At 50.5% G+C, this 19563-nt stretch overlaps 1 protein-coding gene across 6 annotated transcripts; it reads right to left on the reverse strand.

Moving 5' to 3' along the window:
* Positions 1 to 1431: 1431 nt before the first annotated feature.
* On the reverse strand, positions 1432 to 17280 carry LOC143425261 (uncharacterized). Of its 6 annotated transcripts, none has more exons than XM_076897931.1 (10): positions 17005 to 17280; positions 6137 to 6558; positions 5348 to 5816; positions 4636 to 5185; positions 4008 to 4282; positions 3333 to 3562; positions 2859 to 2996; positions 2325 to 2624; positions 2021 to 2179; positions 1432 to 1584 (listed from the first exon to the last, which is right to left on the reverse strand). In XM_076897931.1, exons 1-10 carry the CDS (start codon positions 17162 to 17164, stop codon positions 1459 to 1461), a joined length of 2829 nt encoding a protein of 942 aa, XP_076754046.1. In that variant the 5' UTR covers positions 17165 to 17280; the 3' UTR covers positions 1432 to 1458. The 6 variants fall into 6 exon arrangements, with proteins under 6 accessions (XP_076754046.1, XP_076754044.1, XP_076754041.1 ...); XM_076897929.1 differs by having other exon boundaries at positions 3333 to 3550; positions 4014 to 4312; XM_076897926.1 differs by having other exon boundaries at positions 4014 to 4312.
* Positions 17281 to 19563: the final 2283 nt, after the last annotated feature.

Consider the following 19563-nt stretch of genomic DNA (forward strand, 5'->3'; position numbering starts at 1 on the left):
TACTACGTCTACTTACTTAACGTAACTGGGATTTAGTTCACTCGCGGAATCATAAATTCTTCGCCCCCCATGAAGACTCGAATCACTTCTTCAACGATAAGCCGAGTCGCGAACCGATTTCATCCGCGCATCGCTCCAAATTAACACGTATGCCCTACCACCGTAGAATTGCACGAAACCCCATTTGTGTTGGTGTGTACGTAAGTGGCACGGCTCTTTGCTTTTCTCTGGTGCCGATGTTTCAAGTAAAATACTTTCAACCGCTACAACCGCGGCTAGTATGGAACCTAAAATTAGTCAAGGATTAAAAGTACAATTGAAAAGTAAACGAGATAATGGTTTCCAAATACGTACAGAGCCGTGTTTAAAAAAAAAAAAAAAAAAAAAACAATGTGTATGTGTGTGTATCGTGTAATCTCACTCCGCTATGTCGGTGCGTATCCCCACGAAAGAACCAAGGTGCAAGAAGCGAAATCTTGTGCGCGGAGGAGCGAGTAAAATCGTGTCTTATTATATCACAGATTTCCCAAGGTGCGTACCGATAGGCGTCTATTAATTAAAAACGAAAGAAAAGAAAAAAAAAAGAAAACAAAGAAAAGATTCGTTCTCGCAACGTATCTCCCCGAACGCGTCAGTCAAAACGAGGAACGCACTAATTAGAAGTAAGAAAAATTACCTCGAGACACGATATGTTTACCGAAGGTGTATCGTTATCTCGTTGTAACGAAAATTCGTGAAGTATCCGACACGTCCCGCATCGATGTTAGATACTTCGACGTAATTTTGCACCCTCTAAGTCGGAAAGCAACGTAACTTGCCGTTCATCGCGCAAAGAAATAAAGAAAAAAAAAAGAAAAAAAAAACAATAATACTAATCGTTCGAAGAAAAGAACCGCGCTGTCCTACCTCTCGCGCAAGGAGACCTCGTCGACGAGAAGAAACGATCGTCATTCCTGAAACGTTCGATCCGAGTCTTCGGGTGTAATTTTTCGCGCCTTCGATTTGTCCCCCCCATTCTCGTAACCTATAGATAGCGATAGCCTACGCATATACATACATGTACATTATATATACCTACAGTCGGTAAGAAGTAACACGGTACAAGACCGCGTACCTCGATTAGCGCAATACTGTGCATACAAAATGTTTATATTTTCATTTAACGTTCTGTGGGATCGCGGATCAACCCGAGTTTCACGGACAATCACCAATTCCATGCGGAATTCCACGGCAAATCCGATCGTCATCGGTCCTCGATGCCGTCGTGTGTCACCGCTAAAGGGGAAACCACCTGCAGGTACTTTTCGCGCGACGTTTACTTCGGGATCCGTCCGATGGTGTTAAACGATGCTCGATGGGTGAAAGGGTCGCGGAGCCATTTATCCTCTTCTGCTCTTGTTGGTCCACTTGCCGTTCCCGTTCCTGTTCCCGTTCCCGTTGGTCACCCGGTGTTCGTGATCAGAAGCTGGAGGCTCGACCCAGATGCAACAATGTCGTGGCGCGTTGAAGAGGCGCTTCGAGGGTTTTCGAGGCTGACTTTACGCAGCTGTCCGTATTCCGCGAGTCCCGTTGCAACAGGCCACCCTGAAGAGTTACATGACCAAGAACAATTTCGTGTTCTTGAATCTGCTATTCTTTTACGTTCGAATATCGTATTCTTTCCGCTTGTTTCCTTCGGTACTCTACTTCAATAACTCGTTTACTTTCTTTCTATTTTATTCTCTGACGGAACTACGATTCTCTTTCGATCCGCTTTGTATTTCTTCGTTCGTATCTCCCCTAACCCCTTTCCCAACCACCCTCCCTCCCATACTTTACCCTAGCTTCGTAATTATCTATTTCGAACGTTCCTGTCTCTCGTGCCTCTGTTCCCCGTTCTCGTGGAACGAAGAAACACGGCGGTCAACGACACGTTCTCGTTACCTGTTTTTTTTTTATTCGTTTACTCGTTTTTTTTATTTTATACGACGACATCCTAAACGGTCATAAACTCTACTCTAGTCGGAGTCTACGTGCGCACCTGGAGCAACATGTTGGCGAAATTGCTGTTGGTGAACTTGAAATGTCGCTTATCGTAGAACTTCAACAACGCCGGGCTGTACGGATGCTTATCTTTCAGGTGAAGGTAATGAACCTCTGGCTCCTGCGTCGTGTGACCACATTCTTCGCATACGTACACCTAAATAGAACGAACGGAAACAAAGTCACCGGTTAACTTTCTGAGAACTGTACGACGCAATATAATTTCATATCGCGTTTTACTTTTTTCTTTCTCTAAACAGATGACTATGTCGCAACCGCTTTGCGAAGCTTTCATTTCTCACCTTTGTGCGACGTTCCTTATACGCGTACTGATGCTGAACACCGTGAACCTTAAGGCAGTGACTTTCCAGAGAGCACCTCTGGGTGAAGCTCTTCTCACAGAGATTGCACTTGTAGGGCCGAACGCCGGTGTGCGTCCTGGTGTGCCTCTTCAGGTCGAACGTGTCGTTGAAACCCTTGCCGCAGAACGTGCACAGGTAACGTTTCACGTCGCTGTGGCATTTCATGTGACGATTCAACAGCCGCTGCAGGCTGAAGTTCTTACTGCATACGCGGCACGTGAAGCGGTTCGGATCGTCGTCCTGAAAAACGAACGAGTCCTCTTGTTCTATAAACGTTGCTCGCATTCTCCGCTGTTATGAACACGCAGGACTGCATATAAAATATGTAACGACGGTAAACTGGAACGTTAATCTGGGGACTAGGATCTAGGCGTGTTGAGCGTTGAATCTAAAGTTCGAGGAATGCTAATCGCGTTGCGGATTAATAAAATATGCGATTTATGGTGAGGAAAAGCATTGAAGAATGACGTTTACCTTGCCAGGCGGAGGTCGGGTTGCCCTCTCTTCCTCGCGATTAGCCGCCGCCTGTCTCTGACCCTCGATCGCCAGCGGATTTTTAATCCCGTGCCCGCCGTTGACGAATTCCAGCTGACAGTCACCGGGCAGCCCCAGCTACAACGAATGACCCGTTAACCTTATCGATCAAGGTGTTCTCCTTACGATTAATACCGGTGATAGTGGATGAAGCACTCAATTTGATTGGCATTGCATATAATCGTGCGATCGCGTCGATTTCGATACGATTTAATGGAAACGACGCAACAATTCGAATGTCCATGTGGCAGTGTTCGACCGTCATAGAATGGTAAGTGAAATTTCGGATTTGAAAACTTTCATCCGAGATAGAACAAGAGCCAGAGGGCAACAGTGCCATACAGATTCCTTCGGTCGCGTTCAACTTCGAGAAGAAGAGGTATGCTTTTGCCTGGATCAATTTCGGGTGCTTACCCTTTGCTGTAGTACACCGACCCGTTGCGTCAGCGGTGGTTCTCCGACTGGTCCAGCCGGTTGCACGGTGTTCACCGACGCGGAGGACACGCCGGCTGCCGGGCTGGGCGCGTGTTCCATTAAGGCACAGGATGGGGAGGTGCTCGTCGACGCCGCGTCCAACGAACAGCTCGCTGCACCGGGACTTGGCAAACTTCCGCCCACGCTGCTACCTGAATCTAGTTCCAGACCTTAAAATCAATATAGTCGAATATTTACAGCTACACTCGAGTGCGTTACGGCTGACTTTCTTAATCGATTATCGCGTTGAACACGACGGGTTAGGTTGGCGATTGACCGACCAGGAGATATTTCGCAGCGTTTTGTTTTCTTATCCATGACTGGGTTGCGCAGTATCTCAGCATCTTTCGAAAATATCTCCGAACGTTCAATGCATTAACACACTCACCGCTGATGATATTTAGCGATTTCATTTGCTTAAATACGTTCGATTAACGCCAACTGGCGCATTGTTGTGTGGATACTTTGGAAAAATTTTAATGCCGACGTTACTTCTATTTGGAACGGTCGTTCGTACGCAGTGAATGTGTTAAGGAGTACTTATTAAATAAATAGCGTTTATACAAGTTGTTTCATAAAGGATGAAACGGAAATGGGGAGGTAATAAACACTAACCACTACCGGTGAAGCTTAATCCCGGACTTAGCAGCCCTTGATGCTGCTGGTGAGGAGACGTCGCGGCAGTTTGCTGTTGCTGTTGTTGTTGCTGTTGTTGCTGCTGCTGCTGCTGCTGTTGCTGCAGTTGCACCTGTATCTGCAACTGCTGCAGTTGCGGCTCCGATTGGTGCTGGTGATTCTGGTTAATGTGGAGCGCCAGCTCAGGCCGTTCCTTCGAAACCGACTGGTAGCTCGATTCGGCTGTGGTATAAGCCAACCCTAATTTCGAGGTGCTGAAATGTTGAGGAGCTGCCGTGTAGTGCCTGAACAAAGATGGTTGTTTATTTGTATTATTTTAGAATGGTCGGCGAAGCAACTTTCGATTCCGCTCGAACGTCGATCTACTACTCGTAGACCGATGGCTGGATCACCGGGTCGATCTTTCGGCCGATTATTCGACTAGTCTCGAAGGGGCAGACGTAATTCACACTGGCGGACATTGTCTGCAAATCGTATCGCTGGTAACAGGCTATACCCGAAGACTACGTCCGTGAGTGTGCAGACGCGTTTTCAGCGGAGGCGTATATCGCGTGCGAACATCGAAAGCAGCTCGATACCGAGAAACGAATCAGCCGGGGGCATTCACCTCGATGTGTCGAATCCCCTGGTCAAGGCCATGCTGTGCTCTGGGAAAGGATCGACGCTCGGTTCCACGGGAGTCGTCATTTGCCCGCCGTCCTGCCCGATCCCGCTCCCAGCCGAGGCGGGGGAGTGCAGCGACTCTTCCAGGAGATCGTTGCTGCCGTCCTCGGCTGGTAACCTCGGCAAGAAGAGGTCGGCGGCGTCGCTCAGGCTTTCCAGCAGTGCGGTGTGATCCGAAGGTGAGCTGAAGGTCAACGTCGCGGTGAACTGCAGCGGATCGACCACCGCGCCCGTCACCATGTCCACCATCATCCCCGTGTCGGTCATGTCGTAAGCACCGTACTGTCCCGACAGCAAATCGTTCGCCTGGATCTTGTACGGTGACAAGTCTTCTTCCTCTTTGAACGTCAAACCGTACGACGCGCATACGTTCTGCAGAAGCGAGTATTGCTTGCCCTCCTGGGCGTTGTACTGGGAGTGCTGCGAGTTCACGTCCTGCTGGCCAGTGTCGCATTCCATTCCTACCGTCGGTGACGGCGTCAGGTATCCGTTTCCTAAAATATTAGATATTTCCAGCCTTTTATTCGAAACGTAAATCACCCCGACACACTGTCATTGCGCGATCCCATTTTACACGGTCAGTCTCGATAGGATCGAAGACGCGTTCTTTCGGCGCGGAAGAAAAGAGAAGAGGTTCGTTGACGATGATATCCTACCTTGAGTGGTGTTGTACTGATTCGCGAAATTGGCCAGATTGTTCCCACCTTTGAGGGATTCGTAGAAGGGCGGCAAAGAGCCGGTAGGCGGCGAACTTGGCCCGTAGTTACCACGGCCGCCGTTTCCGCCGGGGTTCATTCCTCCTCCAGCGCCGCCGCCCACGGCACCGCCGCCGCCGCTGCCGCCCGTCACCGTCCCGCCTCCGCAGTAGCTCCCACTTCCGCCAGAGTTCGTAGAGGAAGAGCCGGCAGAGTTGCTGGACCCGCCGCTAGAACCGGAACTGCCGTTGCTGCCGGAACTGGACGATCTCCCGTGGCCAGCAGCCGCGTGGACCACCTGGGGACCGGAGAGTCTCATGGCCAGAAAAGGCCTGGCGATGCCGATCGCGCGCGACACTTTCGCGCCTTCGCGGCCTCGCTCCTCGTCCTCCTCCTTTCTCTTCGGGACCGCGTAATCGATCGGTTGTTCCTGCAAAGATAACGAGCAATGTCAGCCACCGTCGCGCGATCGATTAACATATCTGGTACCGATTATCATATTCATCTGTATTCATGAAATTCTCCTCGGCGTCGATGTTACGCGAAAGGGGAAAAGTAGGGGAACGCGGGAAAGTCTACCTTCGTCGTTCCTGCTTGCTATTCTTACCAAGGATAAATATGGCAAATCGCATGCTAATAGGATTATTTCTATGAATCGACAGTTTTCGCCGTGACACAGAAATGAAACCGCGCGTTCGAGAAGCGAATTAAGTGAATTAACCGATATGGGCTGGGAGAGGGTGAGGTTACCTGTTCCGGTTCCCGAGTCTGTGGCATCTCCACCTTGTCCTCCCTTCGAGACGCCGGCTGGCTCTGCGAGGGAACCCTCTGTATCACCGAGACTCTGGTCGGCGGCTCTACCCGCGGTGTTTTCGGTGGTGTACTCGGTCTTGGCAACACTAGCTTCTCCGATTTCGCGAGAAACTGAGAAGCATCGCTGGAGGAGGGCGCGATCGGCGGGCTACTGTACTCCTTGCGTTCCGCCCTGGTCAGGACGTGACCTCTGCTCCCGTACGGGACATCGCCGCCGAGGATGCTCGAGATGAACCGTCGGGGCGGTGTGCTGGTCGGTGTGCTCGTCGACTGCCACTGTGGCGGAGGAGAGGACGCTGGGCTGCTGCTGCGGAGGGACTCTGGAGTCGTTGCACGGTCATCGTCAGTCTTTTCGCGATCTACAAATAACGTACAGCGTTTTCGATCAATCGTGGTGATCATCGCGCACGCGGGAACCTAATGGTTTCCGCTTTGGTACCGCGAGCCACGGCCATTTATTAATGATTCATTGAAATTAGTCTATGTAACGTGCAGACGTACTCTGGGAAACATAACGTCATTCAGTGTCGAATGACGTGGCGCCTGTCGCGCTCGTAGAACGTCAGCGGAGACTAATAGCGGTCGATCGAACGCGTGGAAATTTTTTGGCGGGACACTGTTCGACGGTGCACCCGTAACAATACCGACGCGGTAAAATTAAAATTCGCAAATCTCGTTCGACTCGGCTGCCGTCGAAATTTCAATGCCCTACGCGTCTCGAATACGTAATGAGCGAACGGTCATAATATGGGCTCTCATCGTGGTAACAGGATGGCTGAATTTACGAGCAACCTTGACAGGGTTCGTAGGTACTACGGTACAGCGATACGTGCTATACTCTCTTTCCACGCGTCCTTCACGCACCGCCTCGTAATTCGTCCTCGACCAGTAACGCTCTTTCGTACGCGATCTAATCCGATCCGAGCAATCATTAGAAATCACTCGTTAAATATACCATTAACTCGACAGGCGCGTATACCATTCTCTAGAGAATGTAAGAGAAAATTGAGTCGGCGATGATAAAAAAGAAAACGCAAAGTGTAACAAGAACAAGCTGGACGAATTTCTAAAAGTGTTCCTCGGAGGCTTGGATTTAGCAGGAGTGGATGCGCGAGAACACGAGGGACGGCCTTGAAGGACGGGCGTTTGGATCGCGCGTACCCGCGTCTCGGTCGAGGTGTCTCTCCAATTATCGGGGCCCCGTTCCCGTCTGCATTCTCTTGACTTTGACACCGAGCGTGCGTTTCGCGAATGGAGCACGAGGACACCGCGTCGGCCGGCGAAGCCGTTCGAGCGTAAACCAGGAAATCGGCCGCGAGGACACGGCACCCGCTTTTTGCGAACACGTGCGGCGGCGAACACGCGCGCCGGTTACGCGGTCAACCACGAGGAAAGCCTTTTCCGCTCCTCGCTTTTTAACCGCACGCCGGCTCGTAATTAAGACCGCGGATCCATTTTTTAATCGTTGACAACGAGCAAACCGTAACCCCCGTCTACGTTAATTGCAGCCCCGTCTAATAGCCGAGGTGTATCGTGACCGGTTCGCGTTTTATTAACATTACAGACGAAGTTTCCCATTGTCTGGCGCGTTCGTTAATTTTTAATTGGCGCCGGAAGAAAATAATATCGATCTATATCAGGAACGGGTAAAGCTATCCCGTGCGTTGGCAAATCTCCCTGTCTCGCGCGGGGTCGTGTTGCGAGGCAACTTGTGCAACCAGAAACCACAGCTCCCGTGAAAATAGCAACACATCGTCTAGAAATAGCGTGCGACTACGTACAGACGACACGATCCGAACAGAAATAATAGAACCACTTCCCACTCGGAGGTATCGAACAGCTCGATCGTAGCGTAGTATGCATAGATGCGTTTTCCACGATGAGGGACACTCGAGTTCGCGAGTACCCAAACATTTCCAAACCTTGTACATCGTAACCCTCCCAGTGGAACGATCGTTACAAGTATTTTTAACGGCCTTCGTTCTGCCCGCAGAAATCGCGAGACACCACGTCCCTGAAGCGAGACGCGTTTCTACGACAGAAGAAATTTGGCGGCAGGACAGAGCCGGTGGGCCAGTCGTTCAGAGAATGCTTCTAACGACGCGTCTTTACGCAAGCGGTTGCGTCACACATGCGGAGTCGAAGGTAACAACGGGTTCGCGGTGGAGAGGAACCAAAATGGCGGTTCTGCTCGCGGTTGAGCAACCTTCCAGCAGAAAGAATCGACCCGTGTACGTGAGATTCTCCGACCAAATCCCTCGAACAGGTCCGGGGCCACGCTATAAATACCAACGCGGGCTTCGTGACCGGCGTACCGATCTCTTTCTTGGTCTTGCTTCTTCTTTCAGTCGCTTCTTCCCTCGTCGAAGGAAGTCTCCTTCTCTCTCTCTCTTTATCGCTTTACTTCTACCGTTCTCTGTCTTCTTTTCTTGTGTCTGGATGGAGATAGAGAGAGAGAGAGAGAGAGAGAGAGAGAGAGAGAGGGGGGAAGAAAGGGAGGCCACGGGAGAGCGAGAGAAAGAAGCAAGAACCGGTACTTCGAGTCTACACCGGACAGGAACGAGCTCCCTGCCGAGGGACTAGCGATGGCCATTCGAGTCTCCGCGTTGCGAGTTTTCGAGCAATTTAGCTGTACCAGGGGATCCAGTCGCCTCGAATCCTTATCGAGAGTCGAGGATCGCCAAGGGAGAAAGAGAGGAGGCTCGACCAGCCAGGGATCTTCGAAGACCGAACGGTCGTCTCCCGGTGAACGAGAAACATCTGATAGCCGTTCGTGCCTTGACCGTACGCAACACCATCGAGACGTTCCCACTGTCCTCTCGACAAGAAACTCGGCTCGACTCTCTCAGTTACTCTTCGATTTCCCATCGAGCGACTCATTGGAAAAGCGTCGATCGAGAAACCGAGTATCAGACGCCGCGAGATAAGATTTCGACGCGGCAGCCAGCGCACCGCGTAGACAGTTCCATTTTAAAATGAGAGCCAGCGAACTCGATCGCTGCGAAGATATGGTCCAAGGCGAGCGAGACTGCTCGACTCTGCCCTACGGGGCTCGACATTAAAAAGTAACGGGCCGAAGAGACCGCGCGATGACGAACACGCCGCGACCGTTCCGTTTGCCTTTTTTCCCCCGTTTGCTCCGGTCGTTTGTCCGTCGTCTTTGATCGCCCGTTGCGTCGATTACTTCCAACGATGGACGTACTCCGCGGTTTCTTCGAGGATCTCGAGCCTCAAATTATACTTCGAAGATCGCGTGCTACAAGTTTAAGTAACGCGCGCGAGCAAGTCGAGCCGAAGGAACGCGGCGTTCAAGTTCTCGATCGGAGGGAATGGTTCAGGGTGGATGTTTTGGCGGGAGAAGAGGCGACTCTTCAGCTATTGGACCGCGCGCGTCCGGTTGTCCGCTCGATCGAACGAAACACGCCTCAGCTTAGCCGACCTACTTACGCCCGACCACTCCCTCCGATCCTTTTTTTTTTCTTCCCCCGAGTTTTTCCCTTCCTTTCCTTTTGGCTACCCACAGAGCTACGAACCTTCACCGCTCGCACGCCACACCGTTTATCGTTTATCCGCGTCCGCACGGACGCTCGCCGTACCGAACAATGCGACTACTTTGTCTTTCGCCTATACAATGCGAGCCATCGACTCCGGTAGGAAGTGACTCTTGTCCTGCCAGGGAGCCATTTTTTGCTCGAGACCTGCAGATCAAAAGGTACCAATTGTCTCCCGTTTCGAAAGCGTACCATCGCTCGTTCGTAACCGATTCGCGTTGGTTCGTAATCGCTGCTGGAACCGAGGTAACCGCTCGACTCGCTTTATCAGTCACGAATCGAACTTTTGCGGTCAACCAGAAGTAATTGCTCCGGTAGACGACTATTGTCTCTCGTTCTATCGATACGATCTCTTTCCGCGTTAAACATTCGACGCTGATATCTCCCGATATTATAGTCTGGTTTTCGTAACAAGCCTTGGCGACAGTTTTCACAATCGTTCTAACCTGTTGCGCGATCAAACTACATATGCGACGCGATGACAATCACGAGGGTGACTAATTCGAGTCTAACTAGGCGACGACAGGTTCAGCCACCTCAACCTGCGCGCAGCTACCCCTTTATTAAGCCCCAGCGTGTAAGGCGACCCTTGGAACTTCCCTCTCCTGTTCGTCTACTCGCGAGTAGAGGAAAAAATTCCAATCGATCGAGCCCGGTAAAGATCGAGACGCATTTTGAAGCGTGAAACGCAAACTTATATACGACACACGCGTACGACCAATAAGGTGTGACTGATGAAAAGAATGCGCATTAGGAATAACAACGCGATCGACATTGTTCCGATGCGAGCATCGAATATGTGATGGCCGGTCGACGCGACGATTCGTTTCTGTCTCGCCTGTACAGTTACCAAGTTATTCGAAACATGGTAACGCGTTCGAATTTGCAGTACGTTCGAGTCATCGAGTACCGTCGTTAAAAACAGATCCGAAGAAAATTAAGAATCGCATCGATAAGCAATTACACGCGAAACTATACAAATGGTGTTACGCATTAAAATGCTATTAAGCATTAGCGTTGGAAAGCACGCTGTAAAGTATCCGAGGAACATTACGCTGAGTAATAACTGTAACACAAGAACAATTGTTCCGGCTTGGAGCTAGAAGACGTTCTAATCCGTCTAATTTCGACGAGTAACCGAAGGTAAAGGTAAGAGGTAAATCAAGATGGTAATCGTAAAAATTGGAGAATAAAAAAAGCAGCAATCCGTTGCATCCATGACCGCGTTCCACCTCGCTCGATGGTTCATCGATCGACAATCAGATTTGGTAAAATCGTCGGCGAGGTGCGAAGAGGAGAAGGTGAGAGAGGAGGAGGGTCCCCGTGGGGCGAGAGGCGGGTAGCTGCGGCGTATCTGCGTAGCGTTTGCGTAGCGGTACTGTGCGTGGGTCGAAGCATCGCGAACAGCAAGGTGACACTGTACACGAAGCCACACGGTTGCCTTACATAATGGAGTCTCCCTCCCCGTCGCGTCGCGTCGTCTCGCGTCGCCTCGCGTCGCCTCCCATCCTCCGTTAATTCTTCTTCTACCGTGGACACCTTTCTAGCGGCGCGGGACGGAAGATCAAGGCGAGACCATCTTCCTCCGCTGACCTTGGCACGCGGTGAAAAGTCTTTCGATCCCCCGCCCCAGCTCTCCAACGCATCGCCAATTCACTCGAGAGATCTCGTCGATGAACGATAGACTTTGATGTAAGCTCGCAAACATTTTCGAAGAAGAAAGAGGAAAGCTTGGTGGAGCTTCGACTTTTCTAATCCTGGCAGCGATCGCGGTGCATCGAGCTAGAGAAACGCGTCGCACGTGTCTTCGAGATCGACGCCGAAGCCTTGACATTCGTTGCGCCGCGCCGGCACATACGGCAACGTAATCAGTGTGTTCTACCTCTCGTTGCGTAGCGTTTTACAGGAAACGCGCAGGAAAAACCGGTACAATACCGGCGCGCGATCCAACGGACGTTCAACGTGCCTCTCGACTTCTATGTATATTCAACGGCGAAGCGGAAAATTTTTTCCTACTTTTCCCAACGCGATCGTAACTGTTCTGCGCGCGGACGGATTTTAATTAAATATCAATCGCTCGGAAAGAAAGATGAAAGATATTTCGACCCGCTTAGATCTCTAATTTAGATAAAGCCCTGGGTAACAAGGCAGATTAATCTCGTTCCAGTTTTGCGCTTAAAATGGGCGCGCTCAAAAGTTGGAAGAATCGGATTTAAAATGTTGAAAGATATTAATTTTCCAACGAGACGTCGTTACGAACGCTCATGAGCTCGTGGACGCGAGGTATCCTCGCGCTATTACAGGAAAAAAGCTGGCAAATCGCGAGCAAGTCGACGCGCCGCGGTTTCCTAATTACAGTGTTCGTCGAGCGTAATAACACGCGTTGCGAATACGCCTTGATTCCTCCGAGATCTCCGATTTTTCTCCTCCCAGTAGGTGAATAAGTCAAACGCTCGCGGTAAATCGTTTCACGATCTCGATAGGAACGCACCCTATCCGCCCCTCGCACATCTCGCGGATGCAGCTGCTCGCACTTTATAATCCGTTATCGTCATCCTCGATTCCACGTTCCCTCGATCAAGATTACGATGCTCTCATTATCGGTAAATGAATATTTACGCCGTCGCTAAATGAATTTGACTCCGTTCGCGACAGAAAAAGGTAACGATCAATTACAACGGTCTCAGTAACGACCGATGTCAATACAATATTGTATCGATAAAACATTAGGAGCGGACGCTCGTAAGTTTCGACTCGCGAAACATTCCGCACGCGTGGTATCCTTGAGGACTTTAACCAGAAAGAATATTCGACGGTCCCGGGGAAATAAACATGTAATGAACGCGATACAAAAAGAGGAGAAACGGAAACTGCAACGCACGACACGCTCGCAATCAGAATAAACGAAAGTGCTCGAAACTGGTTACAGGTGCATCGGCGCATCTGCCTCGGGTAAGAAAAAAAAAAAAAAAAGGAAAAAGGAATGAACCACCGAGGAAGTTAGAGCATTATCTAAATGGTCGGAAATGATCGCGAATAATAAGGAGAGCGCGTCCGCAAGGACTACGAGTCGAGGCGGCTTGGCGCGGCTTGGCGCGACCGACGGCAGCAACAGATTTATATCGAGCCGATCGTTTTCTGCACTTGGCCCCCTTGCTTCGAAAGAATTTCGGTCACGGCCCTCTTGCGCCATTAGCCTCCGCGGCACGGTAGTCGGTAAACGCGTCTGTCTCTGCGCGGAGACCCCGTGCGAATCGGTGTGCGTCGCTCGTCGATGAACAGGTGAGTCGGCCGTCTCGTCTTTACCTGTACGTTTCCGTGTCTGTGCGCGCACGTGTGCATGTGCGCGCGCCAGCCAGACGACGTACCCGTGCGCTGTCTTCTACCTGCTTGCGCGTTGCTTTCGACCATACACGAGCTGAACCTGTTCTCCGCGCGGCCAGAGGTTCACGCCGTTTGTCGTTTCAAAGCCAACCGACCATGTATAAATCCTTCCACGGGGAACGTTTCTTAACTCTCGTTCGTCGCAGGTTAATTACAATTACCTTTACGATAACGGCTCGTTAACAGGTTGCACGCGTACCAGACAATAGTAGATATTCGCGATGGGTTCCTCGCGAGGGCGTCACTCCCATTGCCGGAGGATTTGCCATTGCTTCGATGCCCACATACCTCTACACGCTTAAGGACACGCACACGGTTACGGGTCTCGAAATGCACGCACGATGAGCACACCGAGCGGTGCATTGTAATTCGTCACATTGACTGCACATCCTGGTGTACTAGCCTCTGGCACAGGTGCGCGATTACCTACGTGTCAACGACAGCCGAACGCCGCCTTTGCTGCAAAGCCGTTCGCGCTGAAACGCGCGCGGACTACGCGACCACTAGGCTTTGGAAAGTGACACGATTTTCAACGGGATCTAGCGAATCTCGTTTCTACCCCTGCGGAACAACAATCTGTACTGTTCGAACTTGTCTTTTCGCTTTCGCCAATCGATTATTCCGACGAAGTGTCTCGTCTATAAAGTACCGATACACGATTAAAGCTCGGTGGAAGAATTTTTCATCAATTTTTTCAGAGACGAACAATTTCCAGTTAAACCGGACGCTTCCGTGTACGCTGTTCTGCGCTTTGCGCGGTGAATTCTTAGTAATGCCCGTCGTCAGTCTTCGTCGCGTCAAATTTAACGCATTCCACGCACATGGGTGACAGCGCGATCCCCTTTTGGTGCTGCTCACTGCTAAGTGGAATGCGCGTGCATCGCACTGTAAACTGCATAAAACAGCCGGTAGCAGTGTCTCTAACGAGTGTCGATAAAAGAGAAAAAAAAAAGGGAAAAAATGGCAACGAACGTACGCTGTGGAATGACTAAATCGATCGTCCGGCAATGAAAACCGAGATATTTAAAGGAGGAAAAAAGAAAAGAGCGAGGCGATTGTGAAAAACATTTTAATTTGAGACGCGTGACAAGGTAAAGCTCTTGAGCGGCCGCTTCCCTTATCGACCATCTAATTTCCATACCCGATGATAAATCCTCGCGCACGTACCAAACGTTCGATAAGAATTCTGATTCGAGGAATGTGAGAGCTTCGTTCTTCTCGGTCGCTTTTCTATTTACGACATCGTCTACTAGCCACGTCCTTCTATCTCTCCCTCTCCATCTTTCCTCGACCCGACACTGGATTCTAATACCGGTGCGCGAGCTCGCCTTGGCCGTCATGGAATTACAGACATTGCCGATCGGACTCGTGCCGCGTTCCCGTCTACGAACGTTGCGCAATTCCTCCGGAGAACCGTGCGAAACTTGAAAATTCTTATTGTAACGGACGCGCGATCATTGCGCAATCCGCTCCTATCTATCCACTGCGTAACCGAAATTTAATCGTAACGGTCGAGACCCGCGTGAAACTAGTCTTCCTTTTCAATCGCGATCGATTCTAAATTAACGCTGATCCATCGAGAGAACTACACGTATCGACAACTGAAGGAGAAATGGGAATGAGATTTTAATTTTCAATACTTATGGTTTGGAGAAGCCGAGAGGAGAATGCATTATAAGAGCAGATAGACGTAAATTGAGAGAAGTAAAGGTGCTTGTAACATTGGTAACGAGCGCGTTAAAAGTATCGCGCGTATGCGGGCATCGAAGTCTCCGGCACGAACGTGGACGCGTCTCGCCGCGCATCGAAAACTCCGCGCTCGTCCCGCGCAAATGCGAAGGTACGCGTACAAAAACTGTACACCCCTGACTCTGCATAAGTGGCGTACGCTTTTATAGTCACGCGGCGGACACGTCAGCCCAGCGTTTCAGTACAGATTGTCGCGTCGATAAACACCTGAATCTCATCTAACGGGTAGATGCAATAAATCTGCCATCTAAGTGCGACGACTTCGCCTGTATTAATATTCAATGGTTTATTTATCTTCGGCTATTAATGGAAAAAAATCGAGGCGTAACGATTGTTCGCTTTACAGTTACCAGTCAACACCGTCGCCCTGTTCCAGCGACCCTGTATTTCAATCGAGATTCCGCCTTTAACGATACGCGGCTGCATCTGCATTTATAAATTATCAATAAATCATAGCGATATTTAAAACGATACGTCTCCTCTGTACGTGTATAACGTGTTTATGTTGATTTTATCCCCGTCGATGTTATCGAGCGTCTTTTACGTCTTTCGCGTTACTTCGTGAAATTAGTATCGTCGCGAGAGATAAATTTACAGCTGCGGGATATGGTAGGAACGATTGCTAATAAACGCCAGAGACCATTTCGCGGTTCGGTTTATCGGTCTTTAAATCGAGATTCGCGAGTACGCCAGTCTCGTCGCGAAGGAAAGCCCTCGCGAGATCTCTCGGTTCCTCTAACGAAAAAAAAGCTCCCTGTTCCGTATCGTCGAAGAAACACGCTTTCCGTATTTCGTACGTCTAATTGACAGTGGAGCCGGTGAACGAGCAGCATCGTCGGAAAGTAAATTTGCACCTGCGGCGCGTGATAATCGATACGAGGCCATCGACATCGAGCGGACTCGAAAACGGCCGACCGCGTCTCTGCGGTGGGAGAGGCGGGAACGACAAAAAAAGAAAGAAGGAAAAAAGATGGGGGACGACGAAAAAGAGGAACCGGTTCCAGTGATTTTTCTAAACCAGTTTAGGACCAACTTCTCGTCGGCCCGTCTACTCACTATACCGTTGTAAAAGTAACCGCGTCAGGCTATCATCGCCGAGCAACGCCGGCGAGTAGGCGCCCCGGGCTGAAAAACCAATTAACCTGTCTTCCGATCAATTACATAACTGGAAATCAGTTTCGATTCTAAACTGTCCAACTGCGTGGCACGGATCCTCGACGAACGAAAGAGTGAAATGCCACGCGCGTAATTGGTTCGTTTCTCCTCGATTCGATCGCGTCCGACTATTCCTGGCGCAGCTTCTCTCTCCGAGGAAATTCATCAGCTTGAATAATTGAAACGTTCGCGGAAACAACGCGACGCAGGTTACCGGGAAAAAGTTGTTTACGCGCGGTTATTTACGCGCAATACCGTTGTTCGATGATAAGGCGCCGTGAAAACAAGAATGACCCGTCGATTGACAACTCTCGTTATGACAAGACGAGGCTCTCTTGCGTAACCGGCGATAATTACCTGTTTTTTAAACTCGTAATCGATCATTCTCCGGTGAATTGCTATTTACGATGGCGACGCGTGAATCAGTGCGGGCCATCGAGGGAACTATTAATATGCGCGCGTAGCTTGGCTGTTCGCCTGCGTCGTTCCTCTACGGACGAGTTACGTTAAAATGAAAGGTGAGCGGAGAAAAAAAATGTCATCCATCGAGCGTTAAAATGATCAGCCGGGTAGGAACGTCGCGTTATGCAAAATATGGGATAATGACAGCGCGTCGCAAAATCAAACTCCTAAATTGCAACGGCACCTGTGCGCGGCCGACTTGTTTGCACCTGCGAGGCTGGCCTAAAATATTCTCGCGCGCGCACTTTTTTTCCCCCCCGAGACAGTCAAGTGCAAGAAAGCAGTCTCACCGCAAGAGTCGAAGGAAACCGAGAATTTTAATGAACCACCGAAACCGGCTCCGCCAATCTTCGATACTTATCGCGATTCCGAGAAATTGTTAAACTTTTCGCGGTATCTTTGAAACATTTCATAAATTGGCTAAAAATGTACGTGGAATATTGTTGTCTGTTAAGAAAATGAATGATACAATGGGATAATGGTTGATCAACGGCAGGGACTTACATTGGTGCTTATTCACGATAAGACTGAGGGGTTCGGAGCTACCAAGAGGGCTCTCCTTGCCGCTGCAGGGTGGTGGCGGGCTCTTGCCAAGGTGCTGCGCCTCCAACAGCCTCTGTTGCTGCTGATGCAGCCGGTTCTTGATCAGGAAGATCTTCGGCATCCTGACGAACGTTGGCGCGCGCTAACGTGACACTTCACCCTATCGTTTCACGCCACCATTCTCCCACGACCGGTCGCGGTCGCGTTCCTTAGAACCATCAACCCCGCACCAACAATCACACCCTCGAGTCTCTATCGGTCCGTTCTGGTAACCGCGACCACGCGGAACGTAACACTTTCGGCGATCGAACAGAATCCTCCGACAGAGTGTACGCGGCGTGTCAATGGTCCCGGTGCGAGTTACGCGCACTCGCGTTCCCAGCGAAGGTGCACCTCGAGAGAAGAAGAAGAAGAAGAAAAAAAAAGGAAATCCGTGGTCAGGGTTGATTCTCGACCAAGTACAGTTTCTCCGGCGAGTCACTGTTCCAATAGTCACTGTCAACGACGAATCACGACATTCGCGAAGTCCAGAGATCGATTAAGCCCCTTTGTCCTCGGCCAGTCCAAGATCCCTCCTCTTTCTCTCTCTCTCTTTCTTTGTCACGGATTTACAGTTATCCTGAACAGAGACCGCAGATCGAGTAGACGCACACGAACGACCGACCTCTGGTGAACGACTGAGACTCCGTTGGTTGTTCGCCAGGCCGGGCCCCGAGCCCTATCCCCACCGCCGCGGCCAGCAGTGTCCCCACCACCGCCGCTAGACCGGCAGGCCCTCCTTCCCCCACCAAACGCGACCCGCGCGCTATATAGCCCGTCCAGATTATTTGGTCGCTTTAGCAGCACCGTGCGGGGTCCGCCGCCGCCGACGATCGGGACTGGAGATGGAAACCGCTCGCGGGACGGCGCATGCGCGTAACGGAGTTATCGTACGTGTGCTGAAGCGTGCCTGGCCCCTCTCCCCCCTCCACCAGAGCCCGAGTTCGCCTCTCTTTTTAACGGAGATGCGTCTTATCCTGACCGTGTCCTCTCGCTTCCTCCTCTTTCCCTTTTCTATTCTCCTTCTTCGACGTTTTTCTCCTAGTCCGCGTATTGTCTTTACGGTAGCCGGTTTATTCGCCACCATCCGGGATGCGGGCTGATATTTTTCGTACGCTTTCCCTCCTCTGCCCGCAACGGCGCGAGTCGTCCGCGCACGCGCGAACCAAGACCCCTCCAGTTTTTCATTCCGCGGCGGGATCTTCAAACTTGTCCCCGTTCCTACGAAAGGTCGCCGATAACCGATGCCGGGATGGGTGTACCGACGATTTGTTAAGGCAGTCGACTACTCTCCGCCTTATTTAGAGGCGCAGGAACGCGAGTTTCTTGCCGTGCAAACAACGGAAACCCCATTCGGCACCGGCCGCTGGAAAATATTGCATATGCGCGAGCACGAACCGCGTCACGAGCTCCGCGCGGGACTTCGAATTTACGAGCCGTTCCGCTTCTTTAAGGTGACTTCGGCGAATATTTTAAACCCGCGAGGCTATGAAACATGCGCGCCGTGGAAAACGCACAACTTCCTCGAGCCTGTACCACCTGTGCGACTCGCACGCACGGTTCTCCGATAAACATACGTAGGGACGTGTCCGCGTACTGGTTTATGATGGACGCGGCTCACGGTTAAGGCTAGGTCCTCTGGGCTCTAACCACTATGTCGGTTATGCTGTCAAGCGGTATACACGTAGCGGCCTAACTTCGAACCGTGCTGTTACACGGACATGTAGCTATTCATCTACAGGGTGTTCCATAATTTCTACCTCCGGTTACAGCAATCTTAATTGCACGACTAGGCGCATAGACATCGAGCAAAATGTTGAAAAAGAGATCCTCCGTGTAAAGACGAAAACTTTTTTGGTGGATCCCATATTAACCTTCGACGAATATTGCACACGTTTACTGTACGTTTCGCGCGATGTACTGCTTGTCGCAAAGTAATCATTTACATTTATTACGTTCGAGTGTTACTGACACGTATGAACGTGTTCACGTTCTTTTCTCGTTTAACATAGAACCCTCGTTTGCTCCCCGAGGCTGACAACTTTGGTTGACGGTGGCGACGTAAAGAACTCGTAACATCAACAGAAAGTTATAATCAAGAATAACTGCAGCTATACAAAGAATAATTCACATCGCGCCATGTGTTTTTCCGCGTCCACGTTAATGAAACGAGCAACAGGTTACCGGTTACGGCTGCGAGAGATTTCGTGGATAGTCTCCGTAACAAGTTTATTTCCTGTTTCTCGCCTGACACCGATAGCGACATTTTGCCATCAGAGAGATGTCCAACCAAGATCTCGAAGAATTCGACACTCGAACAAGCGCCGTTGAAATACAAATCTGAAGGCGGTAGCGTGACTTGTAATTTCAAGAAGACAAGACCAAACCAGGAAAATAGTCGTAACGAAGTACAATGTATTTGTTTAACGCTCAGAAACCTATTGTTCGTTTAAAAAGGGTTAAGAAAAGAAAATCAGCAGC

Source organism: Xylocopa sonorina, chromosome 7, assembly GCF_050948175.1.
Source record: "Xylocopa sonorina isolate GNS202 chromosome 7, iyXylSono1_principal, whole genome shotgun sequence".
Classification (NCBI taxonomy): domain Eukaryota; kingdom Metazoa; phylum Arthropoda; class Insecta; order Hymenoptera; family Apidae; genus Xylocopa; species Xylocopa sonorina.

Bases quoted from the DNA above. Each gene is read 5' to 3' on its own strand.
- LOC143425261 (XM_076897925.1), bottom strand. From the start codon at position 17,164: ATGCCGAAGATCTTCCTGATCAAGAACCGGCTGCATCAGCAGCAACAG. The intron at 2,997-3,332 runs GTAAGCACCCGA...CATTCGTTGTAG, and splicing joins TCGGTGTACTACAGCAAAGG to CTGGGGCTGCCCGGTGACTG. The intron at 1,585-2,020 runs GTGCGCACGTAG...GTAACTCTTCAG, and splicing joins TCGCCAACATGTTGCTCCAG to GGTGGCCTGTTGCAACGGGA.